Source organism: Podarcis erhardii (assembly GCF_964252035.2).
Source record: "Podarcis erhardii genome assembly, chromosome: 6".
Taxonomy (NCBI): domain Eukaryota; kingdom Metazoa; phylum Chordata; class Lepidosauria; order Squamata; family Lacertidae; genus Podarcis; species Podarcis erhardii.
Genome location: NC_138510.1, coordinates 10,804,615 through 10,826,486, shown reverse-complemented (window position 1 = coordinate 10,826,486; position 21,872 = coordinate 10,804,615). Strand labels below are relative to the sequence as shown.

Here is a 21,872-nt window from a genome sequence, read left to right as displayed (position 1 = left end):
CCATGCTGGTGCAAAGGAAGATGGACCTGTCTCCCTTATCCATGCAGCTTTTACAAGAATGCAAGCCCCATGCAGATTTGGAGCTGGAAATCTTACTATCCCAGGCACAGGTCCCAACCCACTCCCTCAAGGCCCGTCCAGAAACAGCTGCAGAAGGAACCGAGCTTTTGATTCCTGCCAAGAATGGCTACGCTAAGGAAGACATGCTACAGTGCCCCTCGAACTCCCCATCCACCACCCACCTCCAAATCTTGAAACTGACACCACAGTGCTTCTTTAATGGAAGATAGCTGCTCAGAGTGGCTGGGGAAGTCCAGCCAGATGGGTGGGGTATAAATAAATAAATAAGAATGATGTTAAGTGATTAAGTTAAGTTTATAAGAATTTTGATTTGGAAAACCATTAAAATGATATGCATTGAAATTCAACCAGGGGGATATGAGGAAGTCACTTAATGTTAATAAGATTAGTTTTAATAAGGTTTGATTTTTGTTTGTTCGTTTAGTTGTTAGTGTGTTTATAATTTTGTGAAAATCAATAAAAAAAATTGGGGGGGAAATAAGTAAAGTGATCACCACGAAAGACAGCATTTCAGCGTAGGCTACATAGATTTAGAGGGCCTAATATAAGTAGCTGGTATAGCTTCACACAACAAAATATCCTGAATTGGCTGAAAAGAGATGTTGTGACCACTGGCATTTCCTCAAAATCCGCAACTGAGGTTCCAGCTAGGTCTGAGGGTAATTGTGTGCGGGCACATGAAAAACTGAAATAGCAAATGAGAGGGAGAAGGACTAGGGTCATGGTGTGGATGGTTTTAACTCTTACAAACACACACAAACATCCCTGAAGAAAATCACCCTTATATATTTAAGTGCACATTATTTGACTATACACAATTAACATCACATCTAGTTAGCGCCACAACTTTTGCTAAAGCCCAGGAGGTACCTCATCCTTCTGGAGCAGTGTTTTGAAACTTCAGTTGCTGTGCATTTGAGAGGCACTAATGTCTGGAGAATGCAGCGGCCAAGGAGGCAACGAGAGAACCAGCTGCCAACTCTCACTCTCCCCACCATGCCAAATTCTTTCTCCTCCTCCTTGCGAGTCATGCTGGTTAAGTGTCCAGATACACCTGGCAACCGGCAGCCACATGGCACTGCTCCATGGCCGACAGGTGGAATGGGGGCTTGCAGAATGCAAGGTCAGGCTCTGTTACTTTCTATAAAAGTCTGGTTCCCCTTTGAAATGCAAACTTCTATCATGCTAAGAGGGAGGTTTGGTGGTCGGTTTCAAAGGAGACCACCCTGGGAAGAATTGATAGCAGAGGAAAATAAATGTGCAGAAAGGAGTGGAGGGTGGGATGCAGGAAGGACAAATGCCTTTGACTCTTCTGTTGTGGCAGAAACAGCTAGCGAACGGAATGGGAGAGTGGTGGGTGGGCAGATAAGCTTCTGGTTTCTGGAGACTGGAAGATGCTGGAGAGCACTGGGCCAATGATGTGTGTTCACCTATCAATTGCGCAAGGAAAGTCATGGGCTGATGGGGTCTGCAGAGCCATATCCAAGAAGAAGGAGGAGGAGGAGGAGGAGGAGGAGGAGGAGGAGGAGGGGGAGGGGGAGGAGGAGGAGGAGGAGGAGGAGGAGGAAGAGGAGGGGTTTTGTTGTGACGGGTGGCTCTTCTTTCCAAACACACAACAAACCTTTCGGATCACCACAATATGTGAAACATCATGATTTAAATTGCTAAGCAAAAAAATGCCAATTTAAAATGATTGACTTTCTCATGTGAAATTCATTTGCAAGCTAACTGCTGGCTATGACACCCAATACAGTGGTGCCTCGCAAGACGAAAATAATCCGTTCCGCGATTCTCTTCGTCTAGCGGTTTTTTCGTCTTGCGAAGCAAGCCCATTGACGGCTTAGCGGATTAGCGCTATTAGCGGCTTAGCGGCTTTTAGCGGCTTATCAGCTTAGCGGATAAGCAGATAAGTGGCTTAGTGGCTTAGAAAAAGGGGAGAAAAGGGGGGGGGAAGTCGGAAAAACTCGCAAGACATTTCGTCTTGCAAAGCAAGCCCATAGGGAAATTCGTTTTGCGAAGCGCCTCCAAAACGGAAAACCCTTTCGTCTAGCGGGTTTTTTGTCTTGCGAGGCATTCGTCTTGCGGGGCACCACTGTACTGGTTTGCAACTGAATGGAGACTTTGTACACCCTAGGAGCATAATCCAAAACTTTTGGTAACCTTAGATTTGGGTTTGTCCCATTGCTACAGGAAATATTCCATAAGTATAGAAGCACCTCTATTATGTTAGACCAGGCTTCCTCAGACTCGGCCCTCCAGATGTAAGGTTGTTTTCTGCTGCTCCAGAGAAGCGGACACGGAGCAATGGTTCCAAACTACAAGAAAGAAGATTCCACCTAAACATTAGGAAGAACTTCCTGACAGTAAGAGCTGTTCAACAGTGGAATTTGCTGCCAAGGAGTGTGGTGGAGTCTCCTTCTTTGGAGGTCTTTAAGCAGAGGCTTGACAACCGTATGTCAGGAGTGCTCTGATAGTGTTTCCTGCTTGGTAGGGAGTTGGACTCGATGGCCCTTGTGGTCTCTTCCAACTCTATGATTCTATGATTCTATGTTTTTGGCCTACAGCTGCCATGATCCCTAGCTAGCAGGACCAGTGGTCAGGGATGATGGGAATTGTAGTCTCAAAACATCTGGAGGGCCGAGGTTGAGGAAGCCTGTGTTAGACAATTCTGAGTGTACCTCCTACCAAAAATGCACTGACTTAAGATCTAGAAGGCTAATTATACTCTGCACATGTGCAGAATGCAATGAATGCACCTGCACAGAGACCATAAAGAAGAAACTAGAGTTAAGAGACAGTGAACAGAAGAGAAAGGACCACCTTAGCTACCACTGATAGCCCTTGGGCATCTTTCTGCAGAAGGTTTTTTGAAACAGGAAGAAAATGAATAAATGAATAAAATGTGAGTCATTAAATAAAAATATTCCGCTACTATTTGGGAGAGGGAAACTCATTTTAAGATAAACATGCTTCTTGTTCTCCTATCCACAAAGGAAACCTAACGAGCTCACAGATACACACTGTCATAGAAATTAGGGATGGAATCACACCCAAGGGGATAATTCACCGTATAGTCTTTCCAGGCACTCCTTCACCAGGTTTTTCTGTTTAAAAGATCACAGTAAAGATCATCTCACATCTTCTACCAATTACTGTTTTGGCTCCCGGGAGAACCTGGGGCCTGACATGCTCAGAGTAGCTTGGCTGCTCTCTGCGAACTTCATAATGATATATTTGCAGAACAAGATGGCGCTCCTTGGTAAAGCATGTCTCAGATTCTGCTCTGGAAACCAGCAGGCAACATCAAACTTAGAAATAGATTCTCTTGTCCAATTTCCTTAATTTCCCTTTCCCAGGGAACTACCGGAGGAACAACAGACAGCCCTAAATGTCTGGCCGGCAATACCAATTGTCTAGGCTGCAGGAAACAGAAATAGCCTCCTCTTCCAAAGCCAACTTGGGACCACAAACAATGAGGAAACGAGACTTCAGAAAAACATTCACCTCTTCTTCCCATGTCCTATAATAAATTGATATAGCTACGGTCCTGCCAAATTGGTCTTGGCACTGCCAACTAATTAGATAAAAATGTCTGCCAAGAAGTGACACAGCTGGGCTTAGCGCCACAGAGGTCAAAGATGGGTGCGTCTCCACACAGGGCCATTTTGTGCAAATAAGAGAGATACTGTGCTAAGTGAAAAATCTGCTTCTGAGTGAAAACAAAGACAAGGCGTTGAACCATCTCGCCACTCAAAGCATACGCCCAAACAGCATGCAAAACTTGTGATCAAAAGTAAGAAGGTGTTTGTGAAAGATACTTATGGGTTCAGAGAGGGAGGGAGCTAACTACTCCAGCTTACTCTGAAAATGAGTGAGATATTCAGAAGCACATTAGACTTAAAAAAATTCTGAAATACAAAATTTAATATACTTGTGACATTCAGATACAGTGATGGGGGAACACTAGTATTAATCTTAACTTCACACAGCAGACGTGAAGTCTTGTGACAAGATGTAAGAATGTTAAGAACTTACACTATTACAATGGTACCTCGGGATGTGAACGGGATCTGTTCTGGAGCCCCATTCGCATCCCGAACGGAACGCAAGATGCGACGATGCGTCTGCACATGCGTGGGTCACGTTTTGCCGCTCCCGCACATGCGCATTACATCATTTTGAGCGTCTGCGCATGCGTGAGCAGCGAAACCTGGAAGTAATGTGCTCCGTTACTTCTGGGTTGCCACGGAGCGCAACTCGAACGCACTCAACCCAAAGCACATTCAACTCGAGGTATGACTGTATTACTATTACAGTGGTACCTCGGGTTTCATACGCTTCAGGTTACAGACTCCGCTAACGCAGAAATAGTACCTCGGGTTAAGAACTTTGCTTCAGGATGAGAACAGAAATCATGCTCCAGCGGCGTGGCGGCAGCAGAAGGCCCCATTAGCTAAAGTGGTGCTTCAGGTTAAGAACAGCTTCAGGTTAAGTACGGACCTCCGGAACGAATTAAGTACTTAACCTGAGGTACCACTGTACTTGAAATGCATAGCGTTTTTTGAGCCCACTGTTATTTCTATCTGAAAACTGTGTTCTGTATCCATTGTTGAAGACTGAATTCTTTGCAAAAATGTCTACAGCTGCCCCCGATGAAAAACATTCACTCAAATAAAATAAACTGAATATAAAATACAGTCATACCTCGGGATACAAATGCTTCAGGTTGCATTTTTTCAGGTTACGGACCCACCTAAACCCAGAAGTACCGCAATGGGTTGCTTCTGGGTTTTGGCAGTCGCACATGCGCAGAAGCGCTGAATCACAACCCACACGTGTGCAGAAGCACCGCTGCGGGATGTGAACGCTGAGGGTTGCAAATGTGCGGCAGCAGCGGGAGGCCCCATTAGCTAAAGTGGTGCTTCAGGTTAAGAACAGTTTCAGGTTAAGAATGGACCTCCAGAATGAATTAAGTACTTAACCCGAGGTACCACTGTACTACTACTACTGCTGCTGCTGCTTATCCATATCACTTATCAGAAGGGAGGAGAGATAAAAAGAGACTAACATAATCACAGAGACCACCAAATCCACAAGGACCTGCAAAGTTCTTCATAACACTTGCCTTGCTGAGAATCACCTCTGGGACAAGAATGACAGGCTTGGAGGCATCTCACACTGCATTTTTTGAGAACCTCCAAAGCAATATGCAACTAAAGATATGAGTTCCCTCCATCTTCCAGAGCTTGGCCCTGAGAAGGGGAGCTGGGAATTTTCTCTCCCCTCGTGCTGCTCTTTGGAGGTTTTCCACGCACCTCTGAAGGTCAGAGAGAGGTTCTTGACCCTCCCCTGATTTGGTGGGAGGGCAGAGTTGTGGCAACCACAAATCTGGGCTCATGACCAAGGCTAGCCAAAGTTTGAGGATCCCTCTTATTCCCCCAGATGCTCAATGATTGAAGATGATTCTTTCTGCCTAAGGAGCAATGGCACTTCCTAATTGTGACCGCTTTCAGAAACAACTGGCGAGTTGTTCCTGTCAGGATATGCCCCCAAGCTTTCACAGAGTTTCTGGCTGAAATGTTAGCTTTCCAATAAATGCTAGGAGTGATGGATGAGGAAAGTAAAAGGCAGGAAGAAGACAACATCACAATTGGAGACCACAGAAAGATACACAGAAACCTCCTTGCAGGTTGCTCTAATCTTTAACTGCAGAGATTTAGGAAAGACAAGGCGAATGTCTGGGTGCTTATCATGTCAGGACCAAACCTATAAAGCAACTTCCTTAAGCAAATATATAAAACTCTTTACATCCAGGATACAACAACACAGATAAAACGAGTGAGCAATGAAAAACCATTCCCTTATGAGCTCTTCACTATACGTATCTGGACCCCTCTTTCTGTTATCAGAATACAATACCTCGGGTTAAATACTTAATTCGTTCCAGAGGTCCGTTCTTAACCTGAAACTGTTCTTAACCTGAAGCGCCACTTTAGTTAATGGGGCCTCCTGCTGCCGCCGCGCCGCCAGGGCATGATTTCTGTTCTCATCCTGAAGCAGAGTTCTTAACCTGAAGCACTGTTTCTTGCTTAGCGGAGTCTGTAACCTGAAGCGTATGTAACCTGAAGCATATGTAACCCGAGGTACCACTGTATAGATGCAGGACCTGGAATATTTTGGCTTGTATTTCTACACTTGCATTTGCACCATTAGCCCACACCTTTTCTTGGCAACTCCACAAACCAGAATACATTGATAAGAAATCATTATTTTAGTATGGCAACACCTACACTTTGGAATTCCCTGCCTGCTGACATCAGGTAGAGAGATATCTTCACTGTATTCTTTCCAGCACCTGCTTAGAAACCTGTTGTTTGGACAAGCCTCCCCAATATCTAGAACATTGATGTGTGTTTTAATATTATTTGAGTTTATTTCTCATTTTAATTTTTTGAACATTTCATATTGCAGCTTTCAACTGTTTTACCTGCAATAAATTTATTCATTTATTCTTCTTGAGGTTTAGGGTTTTTTTAACCATCAAGCAGTATATTCAAACAAACAAACAAACAAACAAACAAACCCCTTTGTTGTTAGCTTCAGGGGAACATTCCTTTCCCTCATTCCAGAAAGGATGCAATATTGCAGATATTATCGACCTCAGTCATTCTGAGTCTCCTCGTTAAAAATAAAGTAAAAAAAAAACAACACACTTGAGACTCAAAACATAATTCATTTTTTCAATCATTACACGTTTTCTGAGTAGTCAGCAGTGATGAAAAACACATTCTTCACTAGGCACCCAACTATCCCATCACAATACATTTCCAAAAAAATACAGCATGCTAAGTGTATGTAGAGTGTGTTCTTGAGCAGAAGAACACAAGTCAAGAACAAGTTTCAAATACGCTTGCCATATTTTCAACCAGTCCCTGTAGATGAGGATTTAATAGCTGTTTGATCAACATGTTCACCTACTAATTGCTGCAAGACCTCCTTACCTCTTGAACTGCCAGAACAGGTCCAGATGGTACTTATAGGACTTTATATTTCCTCTATTTTTTTTTCTGGCTAGCTGCCTCTGCTTTTAACAGCTGCATAATGCAAGAAAATCAACAAGTACCGTATTTTTCACTCTATAAGACGCACCAGACCACAAGACGCACCTCGTTTTTGGAGGAGGAAAACAAGAAAAAAATATATTCTGAATCTCAGAAGCCAGAACAGCAAGAGGGATCGTTGCGCAGTGAAAGCAGCAATCCCTCTTGCTGTTCTGGCTTCTGGGATAGCTGCGCAGCCTGCATTCGCTCCATAAGTCGCACACACATCCCCCCCTTACTTTTTAGGAGGGAAACAGTGAGTCTTATAGAGCAAAAAATACGGTAACTTTCCCTCCACTGTTCCTGTTTCTGCAGGCCACAAAATACTCCATCTGCTGCATTTTTGTTTGTCATGCAGTTGTTACAAGCACAAGAGTCATCCGAGAAAAATGTCAGCAATCCTACCAATGCCTTTGTGAATCCTGGCCCTATGGCTGCCCAGGTAGAGGCTTTGCAGGTCTGATCCAGCCTGAACCCTTCCATCAACTGACTACCAGTCACATTATCTTAAGGAAATGAAACAACCAACAGTTCACTGTACAAGAGGGTAGTTTGGGTTGATAACCATGCCTCCTGATCCAACCAAAATCCACTTTGAGAGGCGCCGGGTGAGGAATCTCTTCCAGGAAAGCCTATCACACACTGAAACCCTTGCACCCCAGGTCAGAAGCAGCTGTTTTAGGGATCTTGCACCTTCTGCACAACAGTTAAGGAAGGAACTTGAAGCAACTTGTCACGTCACAGTTCTGCTGTGTTGATTTGGAAAATTACACCTGCCAAAATTCCTTCATCTATGCACCTTTTCAAGATGCTAGATCGTTAATGTGGAAAATCTGGCTGACTGTACAGTAAGGTATTTTGTATGATGCAAGGGCATTCTGGTTGGGATATAGACATAAGAAGAGCCCTGATTGCTCAGACTAAAGGTTCATCCAGGCCTGCTTGCTATAGTAGCCAACCAGAAGCCTCTGGTAAGTCTACAAGAAAGAACTGGAAGCACTAGCTTCTTCTGTTGTAGTTCTCCATCAACTGTCATTCAATTGAACCAGCAGATTCTATATACCACTATGATAAATAAGTAAGCAAAGGGGAGAAATAATACAGAGCTTTACCTACGTCCTGAAATGCTGGCTGTTTTTTCGCTCCAGGGCCACTGGAGTAGGTCAGAGGTGGGAAACTTTTTTTTTGCTCCACAGGCCAGGTCCTTACTAGGATCAGCCTCGTCGGCCAAATGTGGCGGGTGGGTGGGGATGCCCACCCGTCTATCACCTGGTGTCACAATGATAGCAGGTACAAGTTGCTGCTAAAACAAATGCTTTCGCTTCAGTTTAAGCAGGGCTTTCAATGTAAACTCCATCAAAAACCCTACTGAAACATAGGGGGGAAGCCTTTGTTATAGCAAGGGATTCCAATGCAAAGGGAATCAGGAAGAGGTTTTGTGGAATCTTGACAAACTGAGCCCAATAGCTCATGTAAAAGGTAAAGGGACCCCTGACCATTAGGTCCAGTCGTGGCCGACTCTGGGGTTGTGGCGCTCATCTCGCTTTATTGGCCGAGGGAGCCGGCGTACAGCTTCCAGGTCATGTGGCCAGCATGACTAAGCTGCTTCTGGCGAACCAGAGCAGCACACGGAAACACCGTTTACCTTCCCGCTGGAGTGGTACCTATTTATCTACTTGCACTTTGACGTGCTTTCGAACTGCTAGGTTGGCAGGAGCAGGGACTGAGCAACGGGAGCTCACCCCGTCGCGGGGATTTGAACCGCCGACCTTCTGATCAGCAAACCCTAGGCTCTGTGGTTTAACCCACAGCACCACCCACGTCTCTCAATAGCTCATGATCAGGGGTTAAATCCTGCTCAGTTTGGCTGCACACCTTGCTCCCCCCCCCCCCGGGAATTGGCACACTCAGCCAACACAGAACTTAGTCCACCCCCTGCTGTCCATCAGATGACATCATAAGAGACATCAGCTGATGGGCAAGGTGGGTGCCGTTGGGGGAAATGGCCTTGCAGGCCAACCTGTATCCCTGGCAGGCCAAGACTGGAGGCTCCCCTCCCCTGGTGAATGTGGCTCCACTCCCACATCCCTTCGACTTTTCTCTCATACTCACAGGCAAAGTACTGCCAAGGTTCATATGTAAGTCCAAAATCCGTTGACCGCTCAAGCACCCACAGGTCAGGGCGAGGGGAATTTGCAAACTTGATCAGGACGTAGGCCACATGGAAGAGCTGCGAGAGAAAGAAGAAACAGAGGTGAATTTCAGCCTGAGATAAAAAGCAGTGCACAAAATCTTCATTATGTTACAGATGCACAGAGCAGCACTTTGAATATACGATGAAGACACTTTTGCCAAGCTTTTATTTCAATGTTAATCATGAATCAAAACCAGATTGTGAGTATCACTGCCTTATCCTCCTTTGTGGTGTTTCTCAGACATTTTGCAAGATTCGTTTGCAATTTTCATTACATAAAATGCAGGGAGAAGAATTGAAATAGAGATTCCACAAGTACTTAATATACTGCTGTGTTATCCAGAAACGCTGGGACTCATGGCAAATTGCCTTCTATAATGTCTACTCATGAGTAATTGCCATTCAGCAAAGTTCCTCTTTAATGCTACTTGAAAGCCTTTGGTTGCAGGTTCAACCTCTGTTTGTTTCCTGTAGATATGGGCTGGTGAATTAGTAATAGATTGATTTGCCCCTGAATGCTCATTCTAAGACTGCCCTAGTTCCAGTTTCACTTCCTGGAGAGGGAAAAAGAGCGAGCCCTTAATTGCTAATTAACTCTTGTTTTTCTCTTATATTTTTCCAAAAAGAACAACAACCAAAGAACAAATAATTAATTAATGCCGCCCCACTCCCCCAAGGGAACTGATGCTTGGTCAATTTAGGGAAGCTATTAATCAGCAATCAACAGGAAAAAATAGAGCGTTTCTATTCAAGAGCCCTGAAAAGTTTAACAAGCTTACAAGGTAGTGTCTTAACAGTACCGCCTGCAAAAAAAAGTCACAAATCAAACCTGAAAAAACACAGCAGAGTTACTCAAAACACTGTGGACCACCAAGGCGAGAGCAATTTCGTACACAGCTAGATTTGCATGCTAAGGGGGTAAAGGCAGGGGGGCTTAATCATGAACTACAACAAGCCAGGCATAAAATAATAAAAAAGTTTCAGTAATCTCATCTAGAACCTTGAAGAATTCTAGAAACCACTTCCTCTGCTTCTGGAGACTTGTATATCAGCTTATCAATTTGTAGTAGGGTTGACTCCTGCTCTTGAAATAAGCTACTCCTTGGTGCAGTTAATTCTGCATTTGCCAGTCCAGACAGATGGAAAGGAAAGAATGCACTCTATAAAACACCCAGCCAGTTCCATAGGCAAGAGCAACAAGTAGCTTCTGATAAGGCCTTCTTAGCATTCCGCTTGAGCTGCTCCCAATTAGTTTGAATGCTGATTTATGCAACCACGTCCTTGCCAAGACTGAAATAAATGTACAGCTTTAAAATGTCAGCACTAGGAAAAAACAAACTCAGCAACAGAAGTTCCCTTCACAAGCTGGCACTGGCTCTCTCCAAAAATCTTCACTTTATCATCCTGTCAAAAACTGATATTTAAAAGGCAGGGTGGGTTGGGAGGGAAGCTTCTTTTACTGGTAAGAACGCTGCAAGATCAACACACAGAGGAAATATAATGCTTACAATGGCGTGCGTTTTCGAGTCCAACACAGTGAACTAAATTGTGCAGGACACACACAGTGGGAAGCAAATGCTTCAAAGTGTCATTCAAGCCTATGGACCTTGAGCCCCAAACAGAAGAAAGTCCCAGTTATAGAGGACAATCAAGACCAGTATCTGACAGGATGAGCAACTTAGGAACTGGCAGATATCCACATAGGTTCCCCACCCTGGCTCTGTCAGAAATACGTTGGGGTCTCAATGGTCTAAACCCCCCTTTAAATCCATATCAATGAAAAGAACTCACTCTGAAACTCACCTACAGGTGGTACCTAACACCAAGAAAATTAGCTCTAATACATCCAGGAACCTCACCAAAATGCTGGAAATGGTGCACCTCCACAGGCACATACCTCCACATGTGGTGGGAGTGCCCCAAAACCCAACTATTCTGGACAACAACCATACATGAAATAAGTAAAATAACCAAACAAGTATTAGAAATCACCCCAGAACTGGCCTTACTAAGCATCTTCCAAGACAATAACGCCCACTTACACCACAAAGAACTCATAACCCACCTACTCTCAGCAGCCGGAAGCATCACAGCCAGACACTGGAGAGACCTGTCAGGAGTAAGCATGGACCCATGGTACCAAATAGTATGGGAAACAGCCCTACTAGAAATATTAACCAATAAACTGAAACTGACATGGGGACAAACAGAAGAAGATGCCTTCGCCCCGGTATGGCTCGCCTTTATCACATACACAGCCCAACAAGACAACGACAAAAATCCACCAACAGCATACAAATCAATATGGCTAACCTGATCCAAAACACCCACCCACCTCACTCACACATGAAAACAAAGACCACCATAGCCAACCACAAATGAATAACCACACCATAGGCCAACCCCAACCTCTCTCACCACCAAAGGAACACAAGGAACAACAAAGAACCTGCACAAGCAATGCTGACACCAAACACTACATATAGTAAGTAAAATAGAAACTTTGCCACCCGACCTCACCCCCCAACGCTCCCCCCCTTCCCCCTTTTCTTCCTAATGTCTCAACAAATGAAACTGATTTGTAAAAATGTTACATGGGGGGGGGTAAATACAAGAGAGAGACATTGCACACACTTTTGTAAATCAATGAAAAGAACTCACTCTGAAACTCACCTACAGGTGGTACCTAACACCAAGAAAATTAGCTCTAATACATCCAGGAACCTCACCAAAATGCTGGAAATGGTGCACCTCCACAGGCACATACCTCCACATGTGGTGGGAGTGCCCCAAAACCCAACTATTCTGGACAACAACCATACATGAAATAAGTAAAATAACCAAACAAGTATTAGAAATCACCCCAGAACTGGCCTTACTAAGCATCTTCCAAGACAATAACGCCCACTTACACCACAAAGAACTCATAACCCACCTACTCTCAGCAGCCGGAAGCATCACAGCCAGACACTGGAGAGACCTGTCAGGAGTAAGCATGGACCCATGGTACCAAATAGTATGGGAAACAGCCCTACTAGAAATATTAACCAATAAACTGAAACTGACATGGGGACAAACAGAAGAAGATGCCTTCGCCCCGGTATGGCTCGCCTTTATCACATACACAGCCCAACAAGACAACGACAAAAATCCACCAACAGCATACAAATCAATATGGCTAACCTGATCCAAAACACCCACCCACCTCACTCACACATGAAAACAAAGACCACCACAGCCAACCACAAATGAATAACCACACCATAGGCCAACCCCAACCTCTCTCACCACCAAAGGAACACAAGGAACAACAAAGAACCTGCACAAGCAATGCTGACACCAAACACTACATATAGTAAGTAAAATAGAAACTTTGCCACCCGACCTCACCCCCCAACGCTCCCCCCCTTCCCCCTTTTCTTCCTAATGTCTCAACAAATGAAACTGATTTGTAAAAATGTTACATGGGGGGGGTAAATACAAGAGAGAGACATTGCACACACTTTTGTAAATCAAGAAAATCTTGAAGAAGAAGAAGAAGAAGAAGAAGAAGAAGAAGAAGAAGAAGAAGAAGTTGTTGTTGGGGTATAACCCCCATCCTAACTCAGCTCAACCGCAGCCAACACCAATGGAAGCCTCCAAAAAGGAGCTTCTGGCCATGTGAGCAGGGGCTGGACAGAGCAGAAAAGGACTTATTCTGATCCTAACTCCATGACATAGGCACCTGGTGGAATTTGCACGAGCAAAAAGGGCGATGCATGTCAAGCTGTATTTTAAATGCTTGTTTTTCCTCTTTCAACAAGATCTGGCGTAAACTACACTGGCTTCCCATAGTTAGAACTGCCCTCATAGAGTTGTAGCTAATGCTAGTCCTACTTAAGAGCAGACCATTTAAAATTAATGCACCTTACTAACTTAGCTAATTGGTGTACTCTGGCTGGAACAGTATCCAACTGAGGTCTTTCAGCCAGCACAAAGATTTCTGCTTGCACAATGGTCTACTCCCAGCATGTATCCTATGCCTCCCCCAATCAGTTCTGGAGGGTTGGAGAAAACCAAAAGCAATTTGGGGAGCTCAAGCAAAACTCACTGAATTGACAGAACATGTTAGTTGGCTGCGAATTTGATATTTGTTAACAAAGGAAACTGTACACAGAATTTCAGACAACAGCTATTATCCTAGTTTTGATGGTCATTCCCCAGCCCAGAGTAACCCATACAAAAACTGGTATCCTCTAGAACAGGGTAGTCAAACACACTGCCCAAAGGCAACATTTGATGCCTCTCCCCGCCCCCACAAGCTATTGAATTGCCTTCCGAAAGCCATGTAAACAGGGTGGATAAAAATCAATGTTTTTTTTTAAAAAAATAAAAAATGGTTTTTAAATTTAAATTGGATTATTTTTATTTAAATCAGTTTTTTTAATTTAAATTGGATTTTAAAAATAAAATGATTTTGGAGGAGGGATACACTTTTCTATTTAAGTTATATTATAGTCATCAGGAAATAAGGATTTGTTTTAAGTTTTTCATGTGTGCTAAAACTCTATTTTTTTAAAAAAAAAAACAGTTTAACCACATCAGTTAACAAACATGGATACATATGCTATAATGTTACTGTTTTAGTTAAATAAATTGTTTGAATTGTTATCAAGGAAATGATTATTTTTCTCCTTCCAATAAAGTACAGCAGAAGAGTTGTCCAAATATAAACAGTTAACTTATTAAACCTCACAATGATTTCATAATTATCTGTCTATGTATTTCTAATGGTATAACCAAATCAGTAACTTTTGATCTAACTGTAAAAACTACTCTGAACATTTATTATTCCAAAAATGAAACCTTCATCTGGTTGTAAATATTAAGATTATACCTGCAAGAATGAGTCTTTCTGTAAAAAAAAAAAAGATTTAAATCAAGTCTTACTGACTAGTGATTTAAATCGTGATTTAAATCAATTTGATTTAAAGCAAATCCACCCTGCGTGTAAGCAAGGTGCTGGGTTTTGAGAAGGACAGGCGAGTACACCCATCTCCTTCTCAAAGCCTAGTTAGTGTTTCCCCAGCTTTGGGAGGGAAGTAGGCAGAGCCGTCTTTCCCATTGGTCTTGGTGGTTCGTTGCGCCAGGGCGCCGGCCTCTCAGGGGCGCCCTAGTGAGTGGGGGAGCTGCGTGGCTTTGCCGGCAGCCTCCCCTTTCCCTAAACACCCGCCAGCTGTGCCCTGCCAACTACAGGGGTACCTCAGGTTAAGTACTTATTTCGTTCCGGAGGTCCGTTCTTAACCTGAAACTGTTCTTAACCTGAAGCACCACTTTAGCTAATGGGGCCTCCTGCTGCTGCCGTGCCGCTGGAGCACGATTTCTGTTCTCATCCTGAAGCAAAGTTCTTAACTCGAGGTACTATTTCTGGGTTAGCAGAGTCTGTAACCTGAAGCGTATGTAACCAGAAGCATCTGTAACCCAAGGTACCACTGTATATGGCTGGCGGGCGTGCAGCTTCCTTCCCAAGCCTCCGCAGGAGGTAAGCGATCCCCGCAGAGGCTTAGGAGGGAAGCTCCCAAGCCTCTGTATTTGCTAAAGACGGCCCTGCTCCCGGTTGTTGTCCTCCTCCTGCTTCCTGGCAAAAGATGGCATGCAGCCTTCCCAGGCGTCCCGACACCAGAGAGCATGTCCACCACCACTACACCGGGGATCAGGACAGTGGGGGAGGCAGAGGACATTTCCCAACGCTCCCTCCCTTGTTGAGTTTCTGGGGAGCCGCCAGAGGGATCTTTGCACCACGGCGCAGGATATGCTTAAGACGGCCCTGGAAGCAGGACATCTCTAGGACCCTGCCAGAGTCTTGCACCTCGTTCCCAGAATCCTGTGCCTTGCCTACCTGGCTTTGGGAAGGCAGCGCAAGGGCTGGGTGGGGGCATCAAATTTAGGGCTTGCACACGCAACAAGGCAAAACTGTCAAACTACACTTGCAGCCCACTTGGTCCGAGAGGCTGGACCGCCCTGCTATAGAGAGACAAAACAGGAACCCCCCCCCCAAAGCTTTAACATTCCTACAATGGGTCAACCACCAAGAGGAAAAGCAAATCTGAGGCTTCCAATCGCTGCTTGATTTTTTCAGAACATCACAGAAGCAATACTTCATCCTTGCTTTTACCCACAGGACTGCTGCAAAGCCCATCATGTCATGAATGCAAACAGATGCCAAGGGTCCTAATTAGTCTCATCTACCCACTCATTAAGCTGAACCGCCCAGGCCAGATTCTATAGTCAGCTGCTTTCCTTGAGGACTCAGTTCTCACTGGTTTACAACTGTTCTTTTGGCAACGGAATCATGGCTAAATACCAGCCCACTAAGTTATGCATTCTCTTGCTTTGTAAATTCTTGCCTGGAATGGCTTCACTCTTTGGGGAATAACTTAACATCCCTGCCAGAGCTTTGTATGGCTTCTGGCATGATGGGATTCGCTATTCCTTTTTCAGTTTCCCACAAAATCCACTGGCCGAGAGGAAAACGACACGCAACTTGGCACTCTTAACATCTGAGACTTTGTACAGGGTGGTCTCTTTCGGGTGACAATTACATGGCAGGTCTGTGTCCAAAGACAAAGGCACTTTCTCAAGATCTTTTCATACAGATTAGACACCCCTTAACATGCTTCAATCAACTATGCTTTAGTTCATAAGAATCAGAGTATTAGTAAGAGTAATAAAATGGATTTCCAAGCAGAGATTAAAGGCTTGCTTGGCAATTCTGATTAGCACTGCAATAACAGGCCAGAACATATACAGGGTTGTGACAATACTTCCATAAACATGTAGTGAAATATAAAATAATCCACCCTGTTATATTTGGACACCATGAGGTGGGACACATGGGATGGTATCTAAGAGTGTGGAGTCATCATCAAAAAAAAGAGAGAGGCCAGTTTTTTGGCAATCCCACAGTTTGAACTGGAGACCCACTGGGGCAGATTTGGGAGAGTCGCGGGGGGAAGGGAGGAATTGGCAAAATGTGCCCCCCTCTCCATTCTGCTGACAGATTCCTTCCATCAGCAGACAGTCACCATCGGAAGATAGGCAGTGTTGATTGGAATAAGTGGAAATTTCAGGAAAAATATATGCAAAACTTATATTTCTATCAGTTCTAAATTTAATTTAGTTCCCTTAGGACACAAAATGAATTTTGTACAAATTAGCTGCCACACAAACTAGTAGAAATTTGTGTGGCAGCTAATTTATACACAATTCTTTTTGTGTCATAAGAAAGAACTATATTTTCCTATATTTTATTCAATTTAGAAGTATAAATAATAATAATAATAATAATAATAATAATAATAATAATAATAATAATAATAATTTATTATTTGTACCCCGCCCATCTGGCTGGGTTTCCCCAGCCACCCCATAAAATGTTTGTCTCTTGCCTCCCCCAACCTGGTGCCCTCCAGATATTGTTGGACCACAACTTCCAGAATCCCTGAACATTGGCCATGTTATCTGGGGCTGGTGGGATGACGCTGGCTTGGGAAAGGCAGGTAGGATTTGACTTGCACATATGTTAAGGAACACATAATATATCCCCCTGTCAGATGGTTTCCTGGTCAATCTTTAAGGACCCTTCTGAGCATTTTTCTCAAGGGGATCAATGCATCCATTATCAAGCAGCTAACAATGTATCTGAGTGTTGCCTTCCCTGCCATGATCAACAACTTAACAATCAGTTTCACCGAGGCTGTGATTTTGTATACTTTGCATTGTGCTTTATATTATAATAAATGTTTGAATGGCTGAACACACATGCCTATAGTGTGCAGAAATTGAAATCGCCCGATACTGTACATAATCTGGCAGGGTTAGTTTTTAAAAACCCAAACATTTGAAATAGCAAAGCGCAGGTAAAACATTGTTTTTGAAACCTTGACTTTAAAAGTATTGCAATTATTTTTCCAGTAGAGAAGAACACAGCTCATATGAAGGTTCTCTCCCCACCCCCCAGATTTCCAATTTTTCCACTGGGTGAAGATGCTAGGTTGGGGAGGAGGGTGGTGCTGGAGAGGATTCCCAAAACTTTTTCTTGCCTTCACATTTCTATTCCCCAGTGGAAATTATTTCTTGGTCATGATTTAGCACACGAAGCACTAATTATTCCTATTTCTGGCTGACTGTACGACATGACAATGGGATTAAGTAGTCATTTCATACTTAATTCTTCAAATTCATACCAAGCCAGACCATATAGCTCAGTACTGTCTACAGTGGTACCGGGTTAAGAACTTAATTCGTTCTGGAGGTCCGTTCTTAACCTGAAACTGTTCTTAACTTGAGGTACTACTTTAGCTAATGGGGCCTCCCGCTGCCACCGCCCGATTTCTGTTCTCACCCTGAAGCAAAGTTCTTAACCCAAGGTACTATTTCTGGGTTAGCGGCGTCTGTAACCTGAAGCGTCTGTAATCCAAGGTACCACTGTACTACCAAGATTTCAGACAAGGAGTCTCTCCAAAGCCCAGCTGGAGATGCTGAGAATCAAAACATGAGACCTTCTGCATGCAAAGCAGATTTTCTACCACTGAGCTATGGGGCCTTCCCTATGCAGATTCTGAGGAACTAAACCACTTTCCAAACTGATGTTTCTGTGGGGGGTTTTTTTTTGGCTGGTGGCCATTTCCCCCTGTTTTGTCAAGGACCACAACTTCATGGGGTGTGCATGTTTGGCATGGAGAAGTTCCTAGGTTCGCTCCCTGGCATCTAAAAGGACTGGGAAGCTAGTAATGGGAAAGACCCCTGTTTCAGACTTGTTGTCAATCAAGGTAGAAAATACTGGGTTATATGAACTAATGGTCTTATTCTGTAAGGACCATATCTATTTCCTCTTCCTTACCACCCCTCACGCACCCACGTTCCTTGTCCTGCTCTGTCCTCAACTGTACAGATTGCAATATATATATACACAGTATACAAATCTTTTATTATCTGCACTTGGCTGTATCCCATGGTATAAAGTGAAGAATGGAGATGGAACACTGTTTTTACATGGAATGAACTCTCTATTTCCTTCACATCCTGCAGAACTCACAGGGCAGAGGATGGGGATATAAAGCCAGGATGCTTGTTATCAAGTGAGCTTATGTTGAGAAAATTCACAGGGCTCCAAAGACTAAAAATAAGAGGGAACTGGCAAGAAATGCAGACTCTTGCATGCCAAATTTAGCCTATTTCTGCTTTTCTGGCCAACCTCTAATATAGCAAGAAGTACGTCTGCATTTTGACCCATCCCTCCAAACACACACACACACACACACACACAGAGAGAGAGAGAGAAACTTTATTTAGCTCATATTTTCCTCAATATCTCTGGAGACTCAAGCAAACATTTTCTCAACAGAGAGAAATGGAGGACAGCTAATTGCCCATGCAGAATTAATTGGCATGGCTGCAACATGGTGATAATAACGTTACCCTAATTACAGAGTTATTGTCAGGCATATCATAGTTCATAGGTGCTGTTTTTACAGTAATAATAGCAATCTTTATTATTATTGCTATTATTATAAAATGTCAAAGCCAGTTAAGCAGGAGGAGACTTGAATAAATCTATAAACTGCTATATATGGCAAAGAGAAGAAAGCATATATATGGCAGCAGGGGGCAAGCCACGTCATACAGTCTGCATTCTGCGCTTTTGGCCATGCCAACCACTGCATAATGGAGGAGAAAATATTTGTTCGTCAGAGTGGTGAGAATGGTCCAGTGGGATGAAAACACGGGTAAAATGATCCGTCCCAGACAGCCACAGTGATTTGGCTTTCAGCTGACTCATGGAAATGGCCCTTTATAATATTTAGTAAAGGGTAAAAGGACCCCTGACCATTAAGTCCAGTCACGAACGACTCTGGGGTTGCGGCGCTCATCTCGCTTTACTGGCCGAGGGAGCCGGCGTACAACTTCCGGGTCATGTGGCCAGCATGACTAAACCACTTCTGGCGAACCAGAGCAGTGCACAGAAACGCCGTTTACCTTCCCACCAGAGCGGTACCTATTTATCTACTTGCACTTTGTGCTTTCGAACTGCTAGGTTGGCAGCGGCAGGGACTGAGCAATGGGAGCTCACCCCGTCGCAGGGATTCGAACTGCCAACCTTTTGATCAGCAAGCCCTAGGCTCTGTGGTTTAACCCACAGTGCCACCAGCGTCCCTTTATAATATTTATTTGGCTTCATATACTTACATAGGCAGGATCCTTCTGAGTATCAGTTGCTGGAAACTGCTGGCAGGGATAGCGCTCTTGTGCTCAAATCCTGCTTGCGAGTTTCCCACGGGCATCTGACTGGCCATTGTGAGAACAGAATGCTGGACCAGTTGGTCCATTGGCCTGATCCAGCAAGTTCTTGTGTATTTGCATGTATTACAACGATAGCTCACTCTATTTATTTTTAATATTATAATATTTATAGCCTGCCCGTCAACATGAAATAATAATAATAACAGTTCCCTGGGAAAAGACCAGTCCATGCACTTATTTAGTTCTATACGAAGGATGGAGTCTATTTGTATCTGTTTATATATATTGCTGCTGGTGGCAACTGGTGATTTATACTTCCTTTCAAACAGTAAAACACTTATGCAGGTGTCCATCAATCAAGGACTTTGTCATTTCTTTTGTTCAGCAGTAGCACTGTTACTCCTATAGCCATTTCTTGACTATGCACTCTTCCAGAAAAATATAAACACCCTTGAGCACATATTTACGCAGAAACCTTATTAATCCACATATTTTAAGAGTTCCTGTTTCTTTCTCATGACTGTGCTGAGAGATCACATGCTATCCAGGTGTGTGGTGTCTGGAGATGATGAAAGTTGCAATTCAAAACCTTTTGGGGGCACCTGGTTGGAGAAAGTTGTGGTAGATCATCTCAGAGTTTCTGAACTTCTCCACTTCTGTCTTGCTTTTTTGATAGTTTTCCTTTAACTTCACTTGTTCATCAGTCAACAGATAGAATATAAGCCCAAACAGTTTCCCCATTAAACATTGTATTTTGAGAATGCAGCATGGGTACGGCTAACGCAACGTTTCTCTTAAACATATATAACCCCCCCCCCAAAAAAAAACAGACTGTGAGGCAGTTTGCTAAAGGCCAGTTTATAAGAATTAAAACATTTTAACTTTCTTCCCTGTTCAGTAAGATTTACGGTCCCTGCATAATTTAACTTTTGAAAAGCACATAAAGATCCATTTTGAATACTAAGTTTTGTTGCAAAAGCAATCTACATGTGTGAGAGCACACACAATACCCTCCTAGGTGCCTCATGCCCACCAGCCTCATCACACACCCACACAACACACATATATATCTCCAGACCTACATTCCTGAGAAGGTGAACTTGCTCTTATCTTTCTACAGTAGGTTAATTATGGAGGAATCCAGCTGGAAAGGAATACAAATCAAGCCTCTCCCTTTTTTATTTTCACAAGGGATCCTCTCTGCATTGTATATTACTGCTGAAACTTCAGGGGGAGAGCAAAACAAGACATGATGTTAAAGCCTAACTGAAGGTAAAAGGGGTGGTCAGGACTCAGGCAACAAATAGTAATAATGCTAATGATCTTAACAAACAAACAAACAAACAAACAAACAAACAAACAAACAAACAAAATACTTTGCAAGCAAGGGGGGGGGAGAGGCTACACCAGCGTAGAATAGACTTCAGGCTTGAGAATCCACTTCCCTCTTTTTATTAGAACTCTGATCCATCAAAAAGAGTCTGGTGCAAAGGAGAATTCTGAGCCCAGGATTTTGTTTTGAGTACCAGAACAGAATGGAGGTCATAGTCCATTCACACAAAAATATACTCCTGGCTACCCTAAGCCTTCTTAACTCCAGTAGTGCAATTTCAGGTGGTGCGGGTGGGGAATTACGTTGTTGATGGCCTACATCACCCCCCACTTGGACAGAACCCACTTCGACTGCTGATTCTACTGGGGGTGAAATCAGTTACTGGCATTTGGTGAAGAATTGATTCCACCAGGAGAAAATACTAGATTTTTAAGCATGCAGCTCAGCAGGGGCAGATTGGTGCCATGAGTTCTCAGTTGGTAGAGCCTGGACCAGCATGAAGTCTTTCCATGAAATTAAGAAGTCGTGTCTCCTAGGTTACTTAGTGAAGCGTTTGACGTTCAAGCTATTCCATCAGCTGACCACCGAACAGAGGGAGGTGTAGCACATAAAGGAGCCTCTGCAGTTGTCCATTCAGACTGCCACTTTCAGATGAAGGGCCCTGAAGCAATGTCAAAGACCCTTCCGTTCTTTGCCAGTGCAGTGACAGGACAATGAAACCCACCGTGTGACTATTTTGTTACATATATTCATTATGCCCCGAGGGCCTAAACATTTGATGAGTGAAGTTATGCCACTGCAACTCTCTAAACTAGAATCATAGGACTGTAGAGCTGGGAGCGAGTACAAGGAAAGTATTTCGCCCAACGTGGGGCTTGAATAC

General features: G+C 43.7%; 1 protein-coding gene across 1 annotated transcript in view; it reads right to left on the bottom strand.

Moving 5' to 3' along the window:
- Positions 1-21,872, bottom strand: part of LAMA5 (laminin subunit alpha 5) — a 195,859-nt gene that overhangs the window by 118,698 nt on the left and 55,289 nt on the right. The window contains exon 3 of the mRNA XM_081868208.1: positions 9,294-9,411. Coding sequence (XP_081724334.1) covers positions 9,294-9,411 — 118 coding nt within the window. The remainder of the gene's footprint in view (positions 1-9,293; positions 9,412-21,872) is intronic.